The sequence below is a fragment of the Tetrao urogallus genome (genome assembly GCF_951394365.1).
Source record: "Tetrao urogallus genome assembly, chromosome: 1".
Taxonomy (NCBI): Eukaryota; Metazoa; Chordata; class Aves; order Galliformes; family Phasianidae; genus Tetrao; species Tetrao urogallus.
Genome location: NC_136813.1, coordinates 292,170 through 310,017, shown reverse-complemented (window position 1 = coordinate 310,017; position 17,848 = coordinate 292,170). Strand labels below are relative to the sequence as shown.

General features: G+C 54.7%; 1 protein-coding gene across 1 annotated transcript; it reads right to left on the bottom strand.

Annotated features, from left to right (window-relative positions):
• Positions 1-10,569: 10,569 nt before the first annotated feature.
• LOC306954120 (ubiquilin-2-like) lies at positions 10,570-12,174 on the bottom strand (the record flags this gene model as incomplete). Its single annotated transcript, XM_079545179.1, has 1 exon — positions 10,570-12,174. One exon carries the CDS (start codon positions 12,172-12,174, stop codon positions 10,570-10,572), a length of 1,605 nt encoding a protein of 534 aa, XP_079401305.1.
• Between the last annotated feature and the right edge of the window lie 5,674 nt (positions 12,175-17,848).

The window sequence follows — 17,848 nt, the reverse complement described above, 5'->3', positions numbered from 1 at the left end:
TGAACTATAGAATCAGGGAGTCACAGGAACATAAAGGCCGCAAAAGCCCTCTGAGTTCCCCAGGTCCCATCCCCCACCCATCCCCACCATGCCCACAGCCGCGTCCCTCAGTGCCACGTCTCCATGGTCCTTCAGCACCTCCAGTGACGGGGGCCTCCAGTGCCCCCGCTGCCCATCTCCACTCCGATTCCCTGCTCCCAGGACACCCTGGTGTCTGACTGGCCCACAGACTTCTCTCGGTCTTTAGACTCAGCCATCAGACAGCAGCATTATCCGTGTTTCCTTCTATATCAGGGGGATCGTTTGTTTCTAATGTGCATTTTAGCACCACTTTATGGCCCTGGATACTGAGAGATGTGAAACGCTGCAGCTGCCTGGTTCATCAAATCAATGTAAACACAATGAGAATAAGACAGGAGAAGATGGATGTGAGCAGCACATTATAAAACAACATTTCCTGTATGAATTCTGAAGCCAAAACCTAATTGTGTATTTATTTTTATTGCATTACCTGAGAGGCCACACTTAAAAACTCAGAGCAGCCCTACCCAGGAAATTGATATCTGCTGTGTACGGTTTCCTCCCGCACAGGGGAATGGATTTCTCATTCTGCTGCCTTCACACCATGCTGCAGTGCCAGCTTTTACATCTTACCTTCACACAGCGTAAATAAAACATGTTCAGAAGGAGAAAAAGAAGAAGAAAAGGGTACGGTTACTTTGCCAGTAGATCCACGTAGAGTAGAACCGAAGGCAAAGTTAGCTTTTCATTTCGCAAATCAGAATTTAATCACTTGTCAAAACAGAAATTAAAATAGCTTGACATAAATCTTGTTTGGATTTCTCCGCCTGAAAACAAGCAGTCTGGAGACATTGTTCAGAGGAACCAAAAATGCTTTCTTTCACTTGCAATGATAAGAAATGTCAGTGTGGAGCACAATGTAGACCAGAGAGCACCTTCTGCAAAGGCAGGGATTTCAGCATTTCTTCCTCGGTCATTTAATGTGACATTTGCCCAAGGAGGCTGTGGATGCCCCATCCATCCCTGCAGGCATTCAAGGCCAGGCTGGATGTGGCTCTGGGCAGCCTGGGCTGCTGGTTGGTGACCTGCACACAGCAGGGCTTGGAGCTGGATGAGCGCTGTGCTCCTCTGCAGCCCAGGCCGTTCCATCACTCTGTGATTAAGGACACTTGGATCGACTTCCTGTGATTCCTACAGATGGCAGAGGGGTGAACACTGCACACAAAGGTGTTCTTTCCATGCTCCTTCTGTGGACGGTCTGGGATCCACACCCATCACCCGCAGCCCCTCGTGATGAGCAAAGGATTGTTGCTTTGCATTTGGCACGCGCAGCATCCCACCATCCTGAAACAGCAGGGAAAACCCTCCCTGATGCCTCAGAGATGCTCATTCCCCAGCATCAGCTTCTGCTGAGCACAGTCCACGGAAATAAAGCCGTGCTTTGCGTGTGCCCTACATCTAAACCACGAGGCGGTTTGTGCAGAGCTGATGCCACCATTCCAACACAGCCGTGAGCAGACGGCCTGTTGAACTTCCCCACCCAGCTCTTGGTAATGAAGTGGTATACAGTGATCTCGTTTGTAATTAATATGTCCATCATTATATCAAGGACTGGAAAAACTAAGAACTAAATGCCCTGGATGTGGCATCGAGTCCTGAAAAATGCAATGCACAGAATTCCTGTTCCTTATGGCACTTCAGGAGCCTTCAGGACCTTTCCGGTGTCCTTTAGCACACGGCGATCCGGACAGCCTCGAGGTTATTTCCAGTATTGTGCAGCTGAGATTGTGAGCACGGAGGCAAACACACAGGCCCAGAAGCAGAGGCGTGGATCAGATTTCTCTCTTGCTTGCATACAAAGCAGCAGGCAGCTCATTGAAAAGCAGACATGTCCAAACGTGGCAAGCTCAGTGCTTCTGGAGCAAGCTAATGCTGCAGATGGAAACTGCCTTGTGCATTCAGCAGTCAGGAGGGATTCTTTTGCAGTGGGTTAATCCACGCACGTAGCAGGCAAGTTCCCCTCTCTGCTGGCAGGTTTGTGCACACGAACCAGCAGAACTTCACTCTCCAGCCCTGAATGCAGCTGGTTCGAGCAGCACATCTCTTACAAACTTTGTTGGTTTGCTGGTCATGTTCCACCTTGCACACTACTGCAGGATTCTGACTCCTGTACCCTTTGTTTGGCCTTGTTCCCTCTGTGCCCACCTCACATCACCCAGTGTGCTGAGCATTTTGCCTCTCTCTTGCTAAATCCCACCACTTCCACAAGGAGACAATGGCAAGTCATAGGGAATTCATCAGCATCATATCCCAAAACTAACGCCTGGGCTGTGCAGGTGGGATGTGATGGGAGTGGTTGTGGTCGTACAATAATAGAATGATGGAATGGCCTGGGCTGCAAAGGAGCACAGCGCTCATCCAGCTCCAAGCCCTGCTGTGTGCAGGTCGCCAAGCAGCAGCCCAGGCTGCCCAGAGCCACATCCAGCCTGGCCTTGAATGCCTGCAGGGATGGATGGGGCATCCACAGCCTCCTTGGGCAACCTGTGCCAGTGCCTCACCACCCTCTGGCTCAAAATCTTCCTTCCCAAGTGGTGCCCAGAGAAGGAACGTGGGATTCTCAGTGCCCCAGATGAGCCCAGGAGACCACGGGGGGTTGATGGGACTGTGGTGCTCAGAGCCTCAGTGAGCTGAGCGCCAGCAGAGCCTTCTGGCATAGAATTACAGAATGGTTGGAGTTGGAAAGGACCCTTTAAGGCCATCAGGCCCCACTCCCCGCAGTGCACGGACACCCACAGCTCCATCAGTGCTCCCAGCTCCTTCCCCTGACCTTGGGTGTCTGCAGGGATGGGGCACCACCACCTCTATGGGCACCCAGTGCAGTGCATCGCTCAATTAAGGCACGGCCTTCAATTTCAACGGAGTTTTGATTCTGCAGAGGCCGTTTGGGTGGTGGTGCAGCCATGAGGCAGTGCTGCGGGTCCATCAGTGGCATTGAAGTGTTTTCCTGCTCAGCGAGGTGCTGCTGATTCTGTTCTGCAGAGAACTGCTGCTCAGGAGCAGTGCTCAGGGCAGGATGCCCACTCTTAAACCAAATCTACTGTGAAACATCAGCCCAGAGCTGAAAGGTGCACACGAGAAAGTTCCTGTGCTTTGCACAGGGATGAGAGAGATGCAGATTTAGGGAGATAAACTGAACCCAAATTAGTGCTTTGACCTGATGTAAATTGAATACTGGGAACCAAGGCTGAATTGAGATCAGTTTTTTATCTCAGCACTGTTCTGTGACGGGTGGTTTCTGGCCAAAGGAAAGGCACTGTTGCTGCACTATGAGTTGTGGGAGCTCCGTGTGCTGCCAGCTCTGCTCTCCTTGGAGCTCTGTGCCTGCGCTGGGTTCATCCTCACAGCACTTCTGGAAGGAGTGAAATGTGATCCATTTCAGAACGCAGGCAGTTTCTTTCTGAATTATTTGTTGAAATTTGGGATGCACAAACAGCCAGGAGCGCCAGGATCTGCACAAGTAAAAGATACGGGGTGCTACAACAGCCGTCAGGGGCAGCATTCATTACAGCAGCTCAAGCTTCAGGCGGAGCAGCTGCTGCACTGAGATGGGCTCTCAGGGGCTGTTTGCACTCTGACCATGCCGCTGCAGAAGCTTAGAATGGCATCGTATCATTTTGGGTGATTTTGGATATTACTGCAGGAACAAAGGGAACGGGTAATTTGATGGCAAAAGAGCTGACAAAATGCCATCAGCCCTACAGCTGCTGTCAGGAAATGCTTCGGGGCTGCACTGAGCTGCTCCGGATGCCCCCCAGCCTCTGCCCACTGCTGCAGTTCTGCTCTGGGAGCATCCTGCTCTGCTCCCTGCAGCTGCTCTTGCAAAGAGTGCCCAAGTGCTTCTGAAGCCCTTGGCTTTGCACTCCAGGAAAGCAGCCACTCTGAGCCAGCATTTCCTTAGGACCCGGTACCAGTTTGACTCGGTGCTCAGTCAGTCCCTGCTTCCCAGGGGCCAGAGCTCTCAGTAGTGTGTGACTGCACTGCTATCAGCTCCTGAAATGGAGGGCCTCAGGCACACAGGGATGTACATCGTTCCTCCAAATGACTTGAAACTGCTTTTCCCAATGCATTCCAGGCTCTGGGCAGCCTGGGCTGCTGGTTGGTGACCCTGCACACAGCAGGGGGTTGGAACTGGATGAGCGTTGTGCTCCTGTGCAACCCAGGCCATTCTGTCGTTCTGTGACTCTATGAAAAGGCCACTGAGATCATCAAGTCCAACTGCCAACCCAGCTCCTTTTGGAACCCAGCTCTTTTTCACCCAGCTGTTCACTTAAAGCGCAGACAGATGTTATGTAGTTAAGGAATAAAGAGAATCCAGGCATGCTAATCTGCAACACTTGCTTTTATTTCTGTTATTCTTTCTAGAGACTTTTCCAGTTCAGTGATTTTTTAATAAAGAAGCAATTCCTGCAGCGAGCTCCATTATGTATCTGTGATTAGAGAAGGTTTATTACACTCCTTGTCCCCTGACTCCGCACAGACGCCAAGATCTCCATCACACCACAGTGGAATCCTCCCTGGGGGTCCCATAGGTTGCTCTGCTGGGGGGTCCTCCCCTCCATGGGCCCCCTCTTTCTGCAGCCAAGCAGAGGGCTGGCATTTGGCTTCTGGTTACGTAGAATTACAGCATCGTTGAGGTTGAAGAAGACCTCCAAGATCTCCAAACCCAGCCCCAGCCCATCCCGCCATGCCCACTGGCCCCTCAGTGCCACGTCTGCCCTTTTCTTGGCATCTTCAGATGGGGGACATCTTCAGGGACATCTTCAACAGACCGCCGGGGAATTCGGGGTGGGGACGTGGGGTGCCCTGTGTGTGGGGCTGCAGATTTCCTCACAGTGCCTGAAGTGGTTCTATGGGAGATCTGGGCTCCCACCGAGGCTTTCCTTACACTTGGCTCTCATTCCCACAGCAGATGCGTGGTGGGGCAGAGGAGCATCTTCACCACCTTCTCTCTTATCTGCCGTGTCCGCACGCCGTGCATTTCGGGGTTCAGCAAGGGGAGAAGAGCACACAGAGGTTGGACAGCAGGATGTGGACGTGGCGTGGGGATTTCTACCCCAAAGCAGTGCATGAAAAAGGCAGGAACATAGAAAAGGAATGTAACACAGACGCGGGAGACGCAGGTGTTAAAAGCCGTGGAACGGGCTGTCCTGGATGGGGGTCTGAATGCTGCCAGGAGAATCAGGACACAGGAGGCAGCAATGAGGGCAGCGTCCAGCAGGACGGCTGCAAAGGGCTCGGCAAGGTCGTGGAGGATGCTGACGGAGCCAGAAGAGGGCCGGCATCTTGGGCACGGCGGCGGTGGACAGCATCAGGTCAGCAGCAGCCAGCAGGCACAGGAGGAGGTATGTGGTTTATGTAGCTTGTGGTACTAATAGGAATGGGAGAGTGGTTGGACTAGATGGTCTTGCAGGTCGTTTCCAACCTTGTGATTCTGTGATTCTGTGATTCTGTGATTCTGTGGGCTGATGGAGGCTCTGCTCTGCCCTCTTGACTGCTGTTCCCCAGCAGGGCAGCCAGGTGCACGCAGCAGAAGGGGATGGGCAGCCACACGTGCAGCTTCTCCGTGCCCGGGATGCCAACCAGCACAAAGGCTGCTGGGATCGAGCTGGTAAGGTCGGATGGTGGCACCCCATAGCAACGACAGAAAGCACCGCAGAATGGCATTTCATAGAATGGTTTGTGCCGGAAGGGACCTCTGAAGGTCGTAGAATCTTAGAATCATTAAGACTGGAAAAGACCACTGAGATGATCTAGGATGATCGCCCAGCCCCAGCCCATCCCTGCAGGCCCGCTAAGCATCTCCCTCAGTGCCACATCTCCATGGTTCTTAAGCACCTCCAGGGACAGCAGCTCCACCACCTCTCTCGGTCGTTTGTCCAACAAAGCACAGCCCCATTCAACCTGACCTCGGGTGTCTCCAGAGACGGGACAGCCACCGCCTCCCTGCACAACCTGTGCAGCGCCTCACCAGCCTTAGTGTCAAAAACTTCGTCCTTATATCCAAGCAATTCTCTCTCTTTTTTCTGAAACCGTTTCCCCTCGTCCTATCACACAGACCCTGCTCAGACACTGCCATGCCCGAGGCCTTCCCCCACTACCAAACACCACCATCACCTCTGAGCTGTGAACGGCCATGGGCACCATCCCCGGTTCAGAAGTCCCCTGGGCTGCAGTGCATTGCAGCAGGCACTGTTATGTTCCTGCTCCTACTATGTGCCAATGGCAGCGTCCAAATTCTCCCTTTTTAAACATGATATAATGCATTTTTTCCACCAAGTACTTCCATGTAGACCAGAGTGAATGGAAATGGAACCAACCCACACTGCACAAATAGCTGACACCGATGTACTGCCTGCCTGGAGCAGAGGGAAGAGCTCAGACAACAACAGGAGAGGAATGCCAGGTGGCAGCAGGGCTGCACAGATGCTCTCAGACATCAGCACCTGCAGAGGGCATAAGTGGAATTTCCAATTTCCGGGCTCACATGAGGTTTCCTGGGTTCACGTGAGGCACCATCAGCTCTTGGCCTGAAGCAGCTGCCCATTCTTCATCCTCATCTCCAGATCTCTCTTTCTCCTTCCTTTTGGCCGCTGGGGCTGAAGAGCTCCCAGTTTGGTTTGCTTTGCACCTCATGGGCAGAGTGGAACTAAAATGTAAGGAGGAACTGGGAAGACCTTTGGGGCAGGGGAAGAGCAGCGCTGCGCTGCTCAGGTTCAGAGGAGGCAGAGTCAGACCCAGAGTCACAAATTATGGCTGCATTACTCTTTTCCAGCAGCTTCTGCAACAGCAGTCAGCTCTGAAATACCCAAACTCAACATTGGAATTGGTCCTAATGCAGCTGAGATGGAGGAAGCGTGGTGCTTAAAAACAAACCTGCGGGGTTGCTGTGCTCCAAAATATTGGCTCCGCATATGAGAAAGCAACTGCATTTTTTGAGCTGGAGGCGATTCCTCAGGGAGACAGCTTCAGGTCTAAAGGGAAACCCAAGGAGCTGCTGTGTAAGAACAAAACATCAGTGGGTGGTTTTACAGAAACACTGAAGGTAGTAATCGTCTAATAATGTAAATGAATTAGCATCTAATAATGCAAATGAACAATTCCATATAAATCTTGCATGAAGTAAAAAGAGACGTGAGGCACTGGCACAGGTTGCCCAAGGAGGCTGTGGATGCCCCATCCATCCCTGCAGGCATTCAAGGCCAGGCTGGATGTGGCTCTGGGCAGCCTGGGCTGCTGGTTGGCGACCTGCACACAGCAGGGCTTGGAGCTGGATGAGCGCTGTGCTCCTTTGCAGCCCAGGCCATTCCATCATTCTGTGATTCCATGATATTAACAGAGCTAAAATGCTGTTGATTGTAACAGCAGATACACGGTGCAGTTACACCCGAAGCAGAGCTGCTCCTGCCCAGCACTGCGTCTCGGGGGGGCATCGCAGTGCAGCCCCCCGTGCTCCAGTCGCTGCCCTGCACCTCACGGACACAGGCACAGCTTTAAGGAAGCCGTTTTCTGCTGTCCTCTGGAACTTTTTACTCCTAAAATCTGTGTCAGAGCTGCAGGCAACGCGCGGCCCCAGCAGCCGTGCTGAGGACGCTGTCCCGGGTTCAGCCGGGATGGAGTTGGCTTTCATTTCCTTTTCCAATGCTGCACTTTGGCTGCCGGAAACAAACGCAGACAATCAGACAAACCCGGATAATCAGACACCGACATTTCAGTTGGTGCTGCACAGAGCCAAAGATGTGTCGGCTCTCACACTGCTCTGCCGGCGAGGGGCTGTGGGGCACGGGGAGAGGGCAGAGGGCAGAGCCGGGACCCCAAAGTGCCCCGTGCCACGGCAGCGTGCTGAGCAACAAAAGTGGGGAGCGCCGGGGGGCTGCATCTGCTCAGGGACTGCATCACTCAGCAGATGGCGACTTATTCTCGTTTCTCATTACTTCTTCCCTTTTTTTTCCCCGCTGCTCTCACCTCCGGGTTCTCGCACTTTTATTATTTTGATTCTCCCCGCACCGCGCGTAGAGCGACGAAAGGAGCAGCGGCACCGCGGAGCTCCCCGTCCGGACACGGAGATCCGGGAGGACGCAGCGCGGGGCCGGAAGGGTTCGCTGCTGCCTTTCTGTCTCGACAATGGAACCGAAGGAAGCGTTTCCCAGTACCGAAGCGATGCGCGGGGTCGGGGATGCTCTGCGCGCGTCCCCCGCACCGTATCTCTCAGTTCCCGCTGCCCGGAACGCAGCTTCCAGATAAAAGCGGAGAGGGAAGGAGGGGGTTTCGCATGGGATACGGCACCTCCGCGTCCCTGCGAACCCGGGGATCCGATCCGGGCCGGGCTGCGGTGCAGCTCTTATACCCGCACCGTGCTCACCGCCCGTCCGCAGGGCCCCCCTGTGCCGCGGGGATCCCACGGGAGGGGCTGCTTCAGCTCATCCGAAGGGCCGAGCAGGAAACCAGAAGTAGAGAGCGGGCACAGATGCTTTTGTAGAGGACTTAATGCTTGTTTAGCAGTCCGCTGTTTGCGTGGACGCATGATGTTCCCGGTGATGATCACAATAAAGCAATGTGGAGAAGGTCATGAGAGAGAGTCCTGGTGGGATGAGGCCGCCGGGAGGAGGGGGGAGAGCTGCAAAGCTGTCCTTGAAAGGGGATGGGATGCTGCTGCCCTCAGTGATTCCCCTGGAGCCCCCCCCCATGGCTGCTTTCTGCACATCATCACACTCCCAGGACCAGAAGTGGTGCCCCATCCCTGGAGACACCAAGGTGAAGGGACAGAGCTCTGAGCAGATTATAGAATCCTAGGATGGCCTGGGTTGCAAAGGAGCACAGCGCTCATCCAGCTTCAAGCCCTGCTGTGTGCAGGTCGCCAACCAGCAGCCCAGGCTGCCCAGAGCCACATCCAGCCTGGCCTTGAATGCCTGCAGGGATGGATGGGGCATCCACAGCCTCCTTGGGCAACCTGTGCCAGTGCCTCACCACCCTCTGGCTCAAAAACTTCCTCCTCACATCCAACCTAAACCTCCTCTGTCTCAGTTTTAGACCATTCCCCCTTGTCCTAAATGGGTGTGGGTGTCCCTGCACATTGCAGGGGAGTAGGACCAGATGGCCTTTCGAGGTCCCTTCCAATTCAAATGGTTGATTATATGGTTCTGTTCAGTGATTCTGTGGCCACGGCTTCTGCATGAAGACCCCAGCGAGCCAACAGCCACCAGGCCTGGATGGACCACATCCCTGTGTCTGAGGCTGGTGTTGAGAGGGAAGGCCCAAAGCCAACAGTAGGTGGAGGACAGCTCATCAGTTCCTGCCAGGGACGCTGCTGAGGGGAGCTGGCCTTATCACAGCTGCTGACGTGGGGAATGGGGTCTGCTGCCAAGAGACATGCATTCAGCCTCAGCCTGACAGGCACCCAGCACATCACCCTGCACCAACCCTCCTGATGCCTCCGGAAAGAGAGGAAGCAGACACACAAAATTGTGAGGAGGGACAAAACAGAGGAAGGGTGAATTTGTCCATTCAAAGGGCTTCAGAACCACAGAGAGGAAGAGGAGGTGGGAGAAATGGATAGAAACCTCCCGTGGGATGTGCTGTGAGAGGAGGATGCCGGGAGAGAAAACATTTGCAGAAGAAAGGAGTGGGAGGAAGGAGGCTCAGAGCATTTGTGCCAGAAGGAAAGGGCAGGAGCAGGAGGGGGGGGTGTGATGGGAATGGGCAAAGTTGGGAGGGGGCACAGGAGGGGTCTGAGCTGATCCCTGCGGCTGGGAGAAGGGAAGCAGATGTGGGAGGGCACAGCAATGGCTGCTCCTCTGCCTGAGGCCACTGCGTCACTAAACCATGAAGCCATAAACATTCCATCATTTATCATGGTTTGTGTTACAAAGGCTGTGAAAAGCACTGTGGCATTCCTCCATCCACAGCCTCACCCACAGCAAAGGGGAAATTACAGAAACCTGTGCAACAACGGGTGGTTAAACCCAACTGTGAATGCACTGGGGATAAAAACGTCCAAGTGCCAGATGAGCTCCTGCAGTCTTGGAGTCCAAATGGGAGCCAAACCCCTTCACCATCCTGTCCACAGCATCTCCAGACCTCAGTTCCTAACCTTCTTTTTCCTTCTCTGGTGGCTTTGCTGCCATGTTTTCACCTGTGGACACATCTGGATTCTGTGTGCAAATTGAGACCACATTCAGGGAGGGCCTTCCCCATTTCAGAACAGTCCTCATTGCTATCTGTTCTGAATGCAGGAAATCCTTGCAGCTAAGGGGGAATTAATTATCATGGGCGCAAGAATGCTACAGCACACAATGTAGTATGTGCCTTGCTGCTTTTAATGTGTGATGGGACCGAAACACGGCCAACAAACACGTTTCATCGCTGGGGTGACCCAGCTGCTGCACCTCATCAAATGGAGGTTCTTTGGCCAGCACCTCAGACACTGTGCTGCTCTTTCCCCCTGTGTCAGACACAGAATGCAGGTCCTGGAAGCCCTCGGCACGGAGATGCCTATGGCTGCCACTCATCCATCACTGCCTGCTCTTCTTCCTCACTCTGCTCTGACGCCAGGCTCACATCCTCCACCCCGCTGCTTTGTGATGAGCTTTCCGTGCCCTCCAGCTCCGCAGGCTCCTCGCCCAGGCCGAGGATGAGCTCTGGCACCTCTGCACGGAGGGTGTTGAGCCCCAGCTGGACCTGCAGCAGCGCCTGCAGCGCCCGGGGGTTCCTCAGCAGCGAAGAGATCCCCGCGTTCTCCATTTCCAACGGCAGCTGCTCTGCGCTTTGGTTGCCATTTGGGGAGTTCCCATCACTCGCTGTGTGATCACCGTTAAGCAGCATTTGCACCAGGCTGCTGGGGTTCGTTATCGCGCTTTCCAGGTCGCGCATGAGCTCCAAGTTCTCTGCCAGCTGCTGCACCATGCTCTGCACCGCTCTGCGGCTGGGCTCCTCCGCATTCGCTGCAGGCCCCAGGTTCACCTCAATAAGGCCATCACCGCTGCAGGCCAAGCGCTCGTCCCATTCCGAGTCACAACTGCTGCCTCTGCTGGGCTGTGGATCCCAGGGGTTGGGCAGCGGCCGGCGGTTCTCGGTGCGGGCGGGCAGCCTGGCCCCTCCTGGGGCTGGGTTACTGTCCAGACCAGCAAACACGTCGTCCTGCATCTGGGTCTGCACCGCATCCAGGATGGGCTCCTCGATTTCTCTGTACAGCTGCTCCAGAATGCTGTACCCCCCGGGGATGCTTTCAAGGTTGTTCATGGCCAGGTCGTGGTTCCTTATCATTTCCTGCATCGCAGCCGGGCTGCTGCACGCCTCCAGGATGTCCTGGATGTCTGAGCTGGTGAGCACGTGGCTGATCTCGGGGTTTTGCTCAGCCAGATGCTGCATCTGGGGGTTGGATGCGATGATATCACTGAGCAGGTTGGGACTGGAGAGGACGCTCTGCTCGAAGGAGCTCTGTGCCACCTCTCTCAGCAAGCTGTCTATGGACACCGCGGGGCTTTGGATGCTGCTCACCACCTCCGACACATCTGCTGAATCCAACCCTAGGATGTTGGTGCCCGTCACCCCCAGGAGGAAGCCCAGCAGAAGCATGTTGCTGTTGATGGCGTTCATGTCCAGCTCCGAGTTGATCATCCTCAACAAGAGGTCTTCTGTGGTCTGGGCTACTATTTCCTGGCTGGAATTCAACAGCCCCGGCACGTTCTGAGGGATCAAGACCAGGCTCTGCAGATCAGATGAGCAATCCAGGGACAAACTGGGACCGCTGTGGCTGGGAGGCTGCGCGAGAGCAGCTGCAGCTCCTTGGTCTGCCAGGTCGTCCTGCTTGGTTGGGGATCTGATGACGAGGTGGATGTTGGCTCCGTTGTGAACTCGGTGCTGGCTCAGGGTGTCGCGGTCTTTGAGGATCTTCCCAGCAAATATCAGCACCAGCAGATCAGGGGGAGTTTGGAAACGTGCGGCGATGTCTTCCTTGAACTGCTGGATGGTGCTGCCCTGAGCAACCTCAAAGCGCTCCTTCTGCTTCGGGGTCTTCACCACCACACTGATGACGTCTGCAGGATCCGTGGTGACGACGGGCCGACCTGCGCCTGCCGCCCCTTTGTGCTCTGACATGATGGTGGCTCTGCAACCAGGGCTGTGATTCGATCTGTTGAGTAGCAGAGCTGCTGGGAGGTGGGGAGCGCCGGGAGGGGGCAACGGCTGCCAGCCAAAACGAGGGCGGTTCCTCCTGCTATGGTGACAGCTGGGAGGGAGCAGTGGCACGGAGAGAGACCGCCCCTCTCCGCAGCACCAGAAGGCACATACCAGCCAGATGTGGCACAGCTGCTCCGCTCGCTCACCACCCCATGGTCCCTGCCCTCATAGAACTGCTGGCCCCGTGCTGTGACATCACACTGAGCAGGGTGGGTGCAGAGGGGCCCATCCTCACCTCCGCTGCCCCAGCAACCGAGCCCCAGGCTGTGCAGAGTTCCTGTGGAGGCTGTTCAGTTCAATTCTGCGTTCCCAACAAAAGCACCATTAGCAGAAAGCCTCTCCCACAGTAAGCTGCAAAAGCCAGTGCTCCTCCTCAAACGTTGCTCATGTTGTGGAGGCAATTTACCCAAACCCTGCTGCTCTGTGACCAAGCCTTGAGGAGGTCCCTGGTTAGAGAGTTCTTCTGAGCTCTGGGTTTGCTAGAAGAAATTTCCCATCTTCTGTGTGGTTTCTTTCTGCTGCTCATCCTCGGTGGGAGCCCAGCAGTGCTGCTGGTGGCACTCAGGAGGGGGAGGAGATGCTGAATGGCCCTTGGTATCAATGCAGGAGAACAAAGATTTCACTGGGAAAACAACACTGCACCTAATAGCTTCCATCCTTCTCATAGGCACATGGCCTAGACTGGGGAAACTGATGGAAAACTTGCTCTCATTGAGCCTCTTACTGCACTCAATTATTCTCATTATTCAAAATAATTAATTCTAATTGGACTGTGTCTGGCTTCATTTTTTCACTCATACAAATTCTTCCTTCTCCAAGGCTTCACAACAGCCCTCAGCATCAGACATTTTCCCCCATTCCACACTGAAGCCATCGGTGCTCAGAGCCCCATCCCTGACCTTGGTGTCCCCAGAGATGGGACACCACCACCTCTGGGCAACCCGTGCCAGCATCTCACCACCCTTACTGTAAACAACTCCTGCCTGATATCCAGCCTAAGCCTTCCCATCTCTATGCTGGGTTTGCTCACAGCCCCAGGGAGGAGTCAACCGTCACGGCCAGCAGTTCTCAGAGCTATTTGTTGTCCAAGCCCAAAGGCTTCTTTATTGTCACCTCCAACTCCTGGCGCGCCCTGGGACCCTCGCATCCACCCATGGGGGGCCAACCATCACCCCAATGCCCCCAGCACAGTGCTGCTTCCCACAGCCCCCAGCTGGGGGACGGCATCCACACACGGCTCTGCACCACTGGCTGCAGAACAGCAAGATACAGAGCACAGCTCTCCGTGGGGAGCTCACACCAAGGCTGCGGTTAGCCAGGCTCCATCAGCACCTCCTTTATTCACAAGTAGGTGTAGTGGTTGTCTGTCTGTCTGTCTGTCTGTCTGTCTGTTACAGTGAGGTGTCTATCAGATTGCTGTCACAATAAAAAATGACGGTTCTGTTCAGTCCTCAGGAACCTCAGTCACCCAAAAATGGAAGGAAAATGCAGTGACATGATTCTGTGGAAGCTAAGCACCAGGAATAGGCACTGATTGCTATTGATTACATTATTACCTTTTTACTGTTATTGATCAAGTCTCACATTCCCATTTCATTATGCTATTTGGAGCTAATGTCAAACTGAGCAGTGTCCGATTTCTCCCACCATCCCCTTCCTCCATTTTAGCACTGGCACAGGGCAGTTTTGTTGTCTGTGTTTGCTGGGCTTGGAGATGCCTGCAGAACCCTCAGGTCTGGTGGCCTCCAGCAGCTCCTGCAGCCCATCTGGACCTGATGGCTTCCAGCTGACCGCAGCTCCCAAAGGCTAGAGAAGGGATAATCTGAAATGGGCAAGATCAAAGCATCAGAATGGCAGAATGGCTTGGGATGGAAGGAAGCTCAAAAATCATCTGGTTCCAACCTCCCTGCCATGGGCAGAGCTGCCATCCACTGGATTGGGTTGCTCAGAGCCCCGTCCATCTGGCCTTGAAGATCTAGTCTTAGATATGGAGGTTGGTGGCCCTGCCTGCAGCAGAGGGGATAGAGCTTGATGGTCCCTTCCAACCCAAGCCATTCTATGGTTCTAGGATTCTGTGGTTCTATGATTCGATGATCTGAGTCACAATAGAATAAAGCACAGGCAGCTCCTCCGTGCAGATGGGAGTGAGATGAGGGTATGCCAAGGAATGCATTGGGTGAATCAGTGCACTGGCAAGAAGGCCAGCGTGTAAAACACAGCATAAGGGGGAGTTGAGCTCGCGATAAGCAAGGCTCAGGTCTCAGACACTCACACTTCTGAGCTGTATTTCGTCCAGAAGTGCTAAATACTGGGCAGTTTGGTCCATCAGGTTCCTCTCCTCTATTCAGGTCCCTCCACTTGCACTTGGCAGCCTCGTTTCTGCTGTTTGAGTCTCTGAAGTAAGGAGTCTTTGGCACCCAACTGTCCACGGCTGGTGGGAACCAGAGCAAAACATACAGCTGAGCTCCTGGGACAGCCGTCCTATGGGTGCCTTTCTGGGACACGTTTTGGTCCTGATGTAACTGCGAAATCTTCAGGGCTGGAAGGATCCTTCAGAAAATTCCCCACTTCCACAGAGAAGGCAGGCACACCGCACCACCTCCTGCCCAGGGATGCTGCTGGCAGAGCAGCCAGCCGAAGGGAGTCAGAGTTCAGAACCTGCCTCTGGAACCAGAAATCCCATCGGAACTCAGGGACCTCGACCCGACCACAGGGAGCCCAGCAGGACCGCGACGCTCGGGCGCCAGCGCTGCCGTCCCGCTCACGGCCAGCTGCGGCTGCTTGGTGCCCCCGGGGCTCCGCGGGGCGTCGTCAGCTCTGCTCCCCCAGGAGCGACGCGGATCTCACGGCCCGGGTCAACAGGTTGAGCCCCGCTGTTGCTGCAGCCCCGCAAACCTCCGGGCCGTCCTCAGTGAACCGCCCGAGGCATCGCCGCCCCAACCGCGGCCATGTGTGTGCGATCGCTGCCTCCTGCTGGCGCTCGGGGGCTGCCGGGGCCGCGGAGGAGCCGAGAGGCGCCGCTCCGTTCACAGCAGGACCCGTTTCGGCTTTCTGTGAGCCCCGATGGCGAGGAATTCGGTGGAGACCAGCAGACGTTCGTGCTGCGAAACTCACTGCTGATTTTGTCTCGTGTCCAATTTTAGAAGAGAGTAACGAGTTTATGGGACTGCTCCTCCTCCAGAAACCCCGGGCGCACCAAGCATTGGGTGCTGAGGTCAGAGGAACCGCAGCCACTGCCACGGCCTCAACATGGCAACCTTCAAGGACCTTCAAGGACCTTTGAGGACCTCCGAGAACCTTCGAGGACCTTTGGGGACCTCAAACACGTCAGGGCAGGACAGAGTACCAGGATGTGCCATGTACGGCTTTCCATTTACGAGTGTGCTGGGGATTTTTATTAATTAACATTTACGAAGACGCGGTGATGACAGCAGTGAGACGCAGCGAGATCACTCAGCTTTGCTACTGTAATTTATTACCCACTGCAGCCTGCAGATGAAGAGCAATTAATAAAGCGCTGCTGTAGGCAGTGGTAGGAAGGAATATAAATGTGGCACTCGAACACATTGGGCTCTGTTCGCCCTGACTGCTGTGCTTTCTCCATCTCCCTCCAGTGAAGCACTCACTGAAGCTGAAGAGCTTTCCCCCTCCCAGCTCAGAGCCTGACTCAGCACCTGGAGCACGACGAGCTCATGCAGGCTGTTTAGCTAACATTTTAACCACGCTCTGAATATCAATCTTCCCAAGCAAGTGGCTAATACCCCATTATGCATGCCCCTGTGGGCACTAACTGCACAGCTGGTGATTCATTGACCCAGGGACATTTTCCCATGAGATCTGCACCCTGACCCAGCCAGCACCTCCATCAGGGCTGAGGGCTGTGCCTCGTGTTCAGCTGTTCTTGGAAAGACAGAAGAGCAGCAGAATCCCTGCCATGAACCCACGCAGCGCACACAGAACCCATCCCAGGGGGGCTGGCTGCTCAAGCTGGGTGACACTGTGGTGCCTGCAGGGATGCCTTCCCCCCAGAGGCTCCCACGCACTGGAGAGGTCCTCAGGTCAGCAGAACCTGAGCACGGTGCAGTTCTGGCCACTGGGATGCCAAGACCAACCTATGGTCCAGCACTCTCCTGTTGACAGAATCAGAATCACAGGAACGGTTTGGGTTGGAAGGGACCCTTAAGATCACCCAGTTCCAACCCCCTGCTCCAGACAGGGACACCTCCCTCCACATCAGGTTGCTCACAGCCCACCCAGCCTGGCCTTGAATGACTCCATGGAGGGGGCATCCACAGCGCTGGGCAAGCTGCTCCAGTGCCCTGTTATCGTTGTTCTCTATGCATTTTCCAGTACTTGGCTCGGAAGCACTTTGAAGCTGGGTCTATTGCTTTGTTTCTCACCTGTGCAGCTCCTGCTGAGCGTGCTCCCACTGCTCCCTAACTCCAGGATGGGCAGTGATAAGAGGGGCCATTCCCAGCAACAGACTCCAACTCGTGTGCCCTGAGCACAGCGTGTGGCCAAACGTGTGGCCAAACTGCTGCCGTGCTTAGAGGTGAGCCCACCCTGCAGATCAACAACAAGGAGAGGCAACAGAAGGGGAAGCAGAGAAGACAGCAAAAATAACCACAGAGCTGGGACTCCATGGAGCTGAACTGCCTTGCAGTAGTGAATCTGTACGGCGGGTCAGCTGCCACTCGAGCTGCTCAGAAACCTTCTGGGAGAAACCTCTGCAGCAGAAGGGTTTGTCAACCAGCTCGTGCTTTGGGCAGGGCTGGGGGGACCCCGCAAAGCCTCCTGCAGGCACAAGCATCCAGATTCTCACCCCAACCTCCAGGCTGCTGTGACAGCCCTGAAAACCCCAAAGCATCTCATTGCAGCTGAATGTATTCAGTCGTGCTCTGGCTACACCAGATTGCTCTCCCGACCTGTTGCTTTTGATATAGTGCAGCGTCCTATCAGAGGTCACGTGGGCTGCTCTCCATAAATACCCTCTGCTAAGAGAGATACAAAAATGCTTTGGGAACAGCAGTTCGAGCAGCATTTCCACCAGCTCTGTTATCACTGCTAAGCAAACAGCCCTGAGTGAACAGACCTTCATTTCCGCTCCGCCTCTCACGGGCTTCCCAGCTTTGACAAAAGCACACACGAAAAAATAAAACCACAAAGAAAAAAAGAAATGTGCTGAAAGTGCCGTGAATTATTACTGGTTTTTTGTTTTCTTTTTAATTCTGAAACTGTGGATCTCTTTCTCTCTTCTCTTGAACTTGCAGCAGTGTCACTGAGAGGCCCGGAACGGAGCGGGGTTGTGTTGCTGCATCCCTGCCCGTCTCATCCTGCCCATCTCATGCCCTTGGCTCCACCACACAGCACGGTTCTGTGGGTCTCACGGCTGACTTGGAGCAGAGCATCCCGGCTCCTGGCACTGCTGTGGGAGTGGGAGTGCAGGGTCAGCCTCCAGGCACAGTCCCCAAATCACCGCCCTCACAGGGCTGTGGTTGCTGCCCAGATGAGGATGGTTTTGCTGGTCAGGATGCACGAAGCCCCAGGTTCAATACAGGCACAAAATTGTCTCTAAGTGGGGGTAGAAAATACG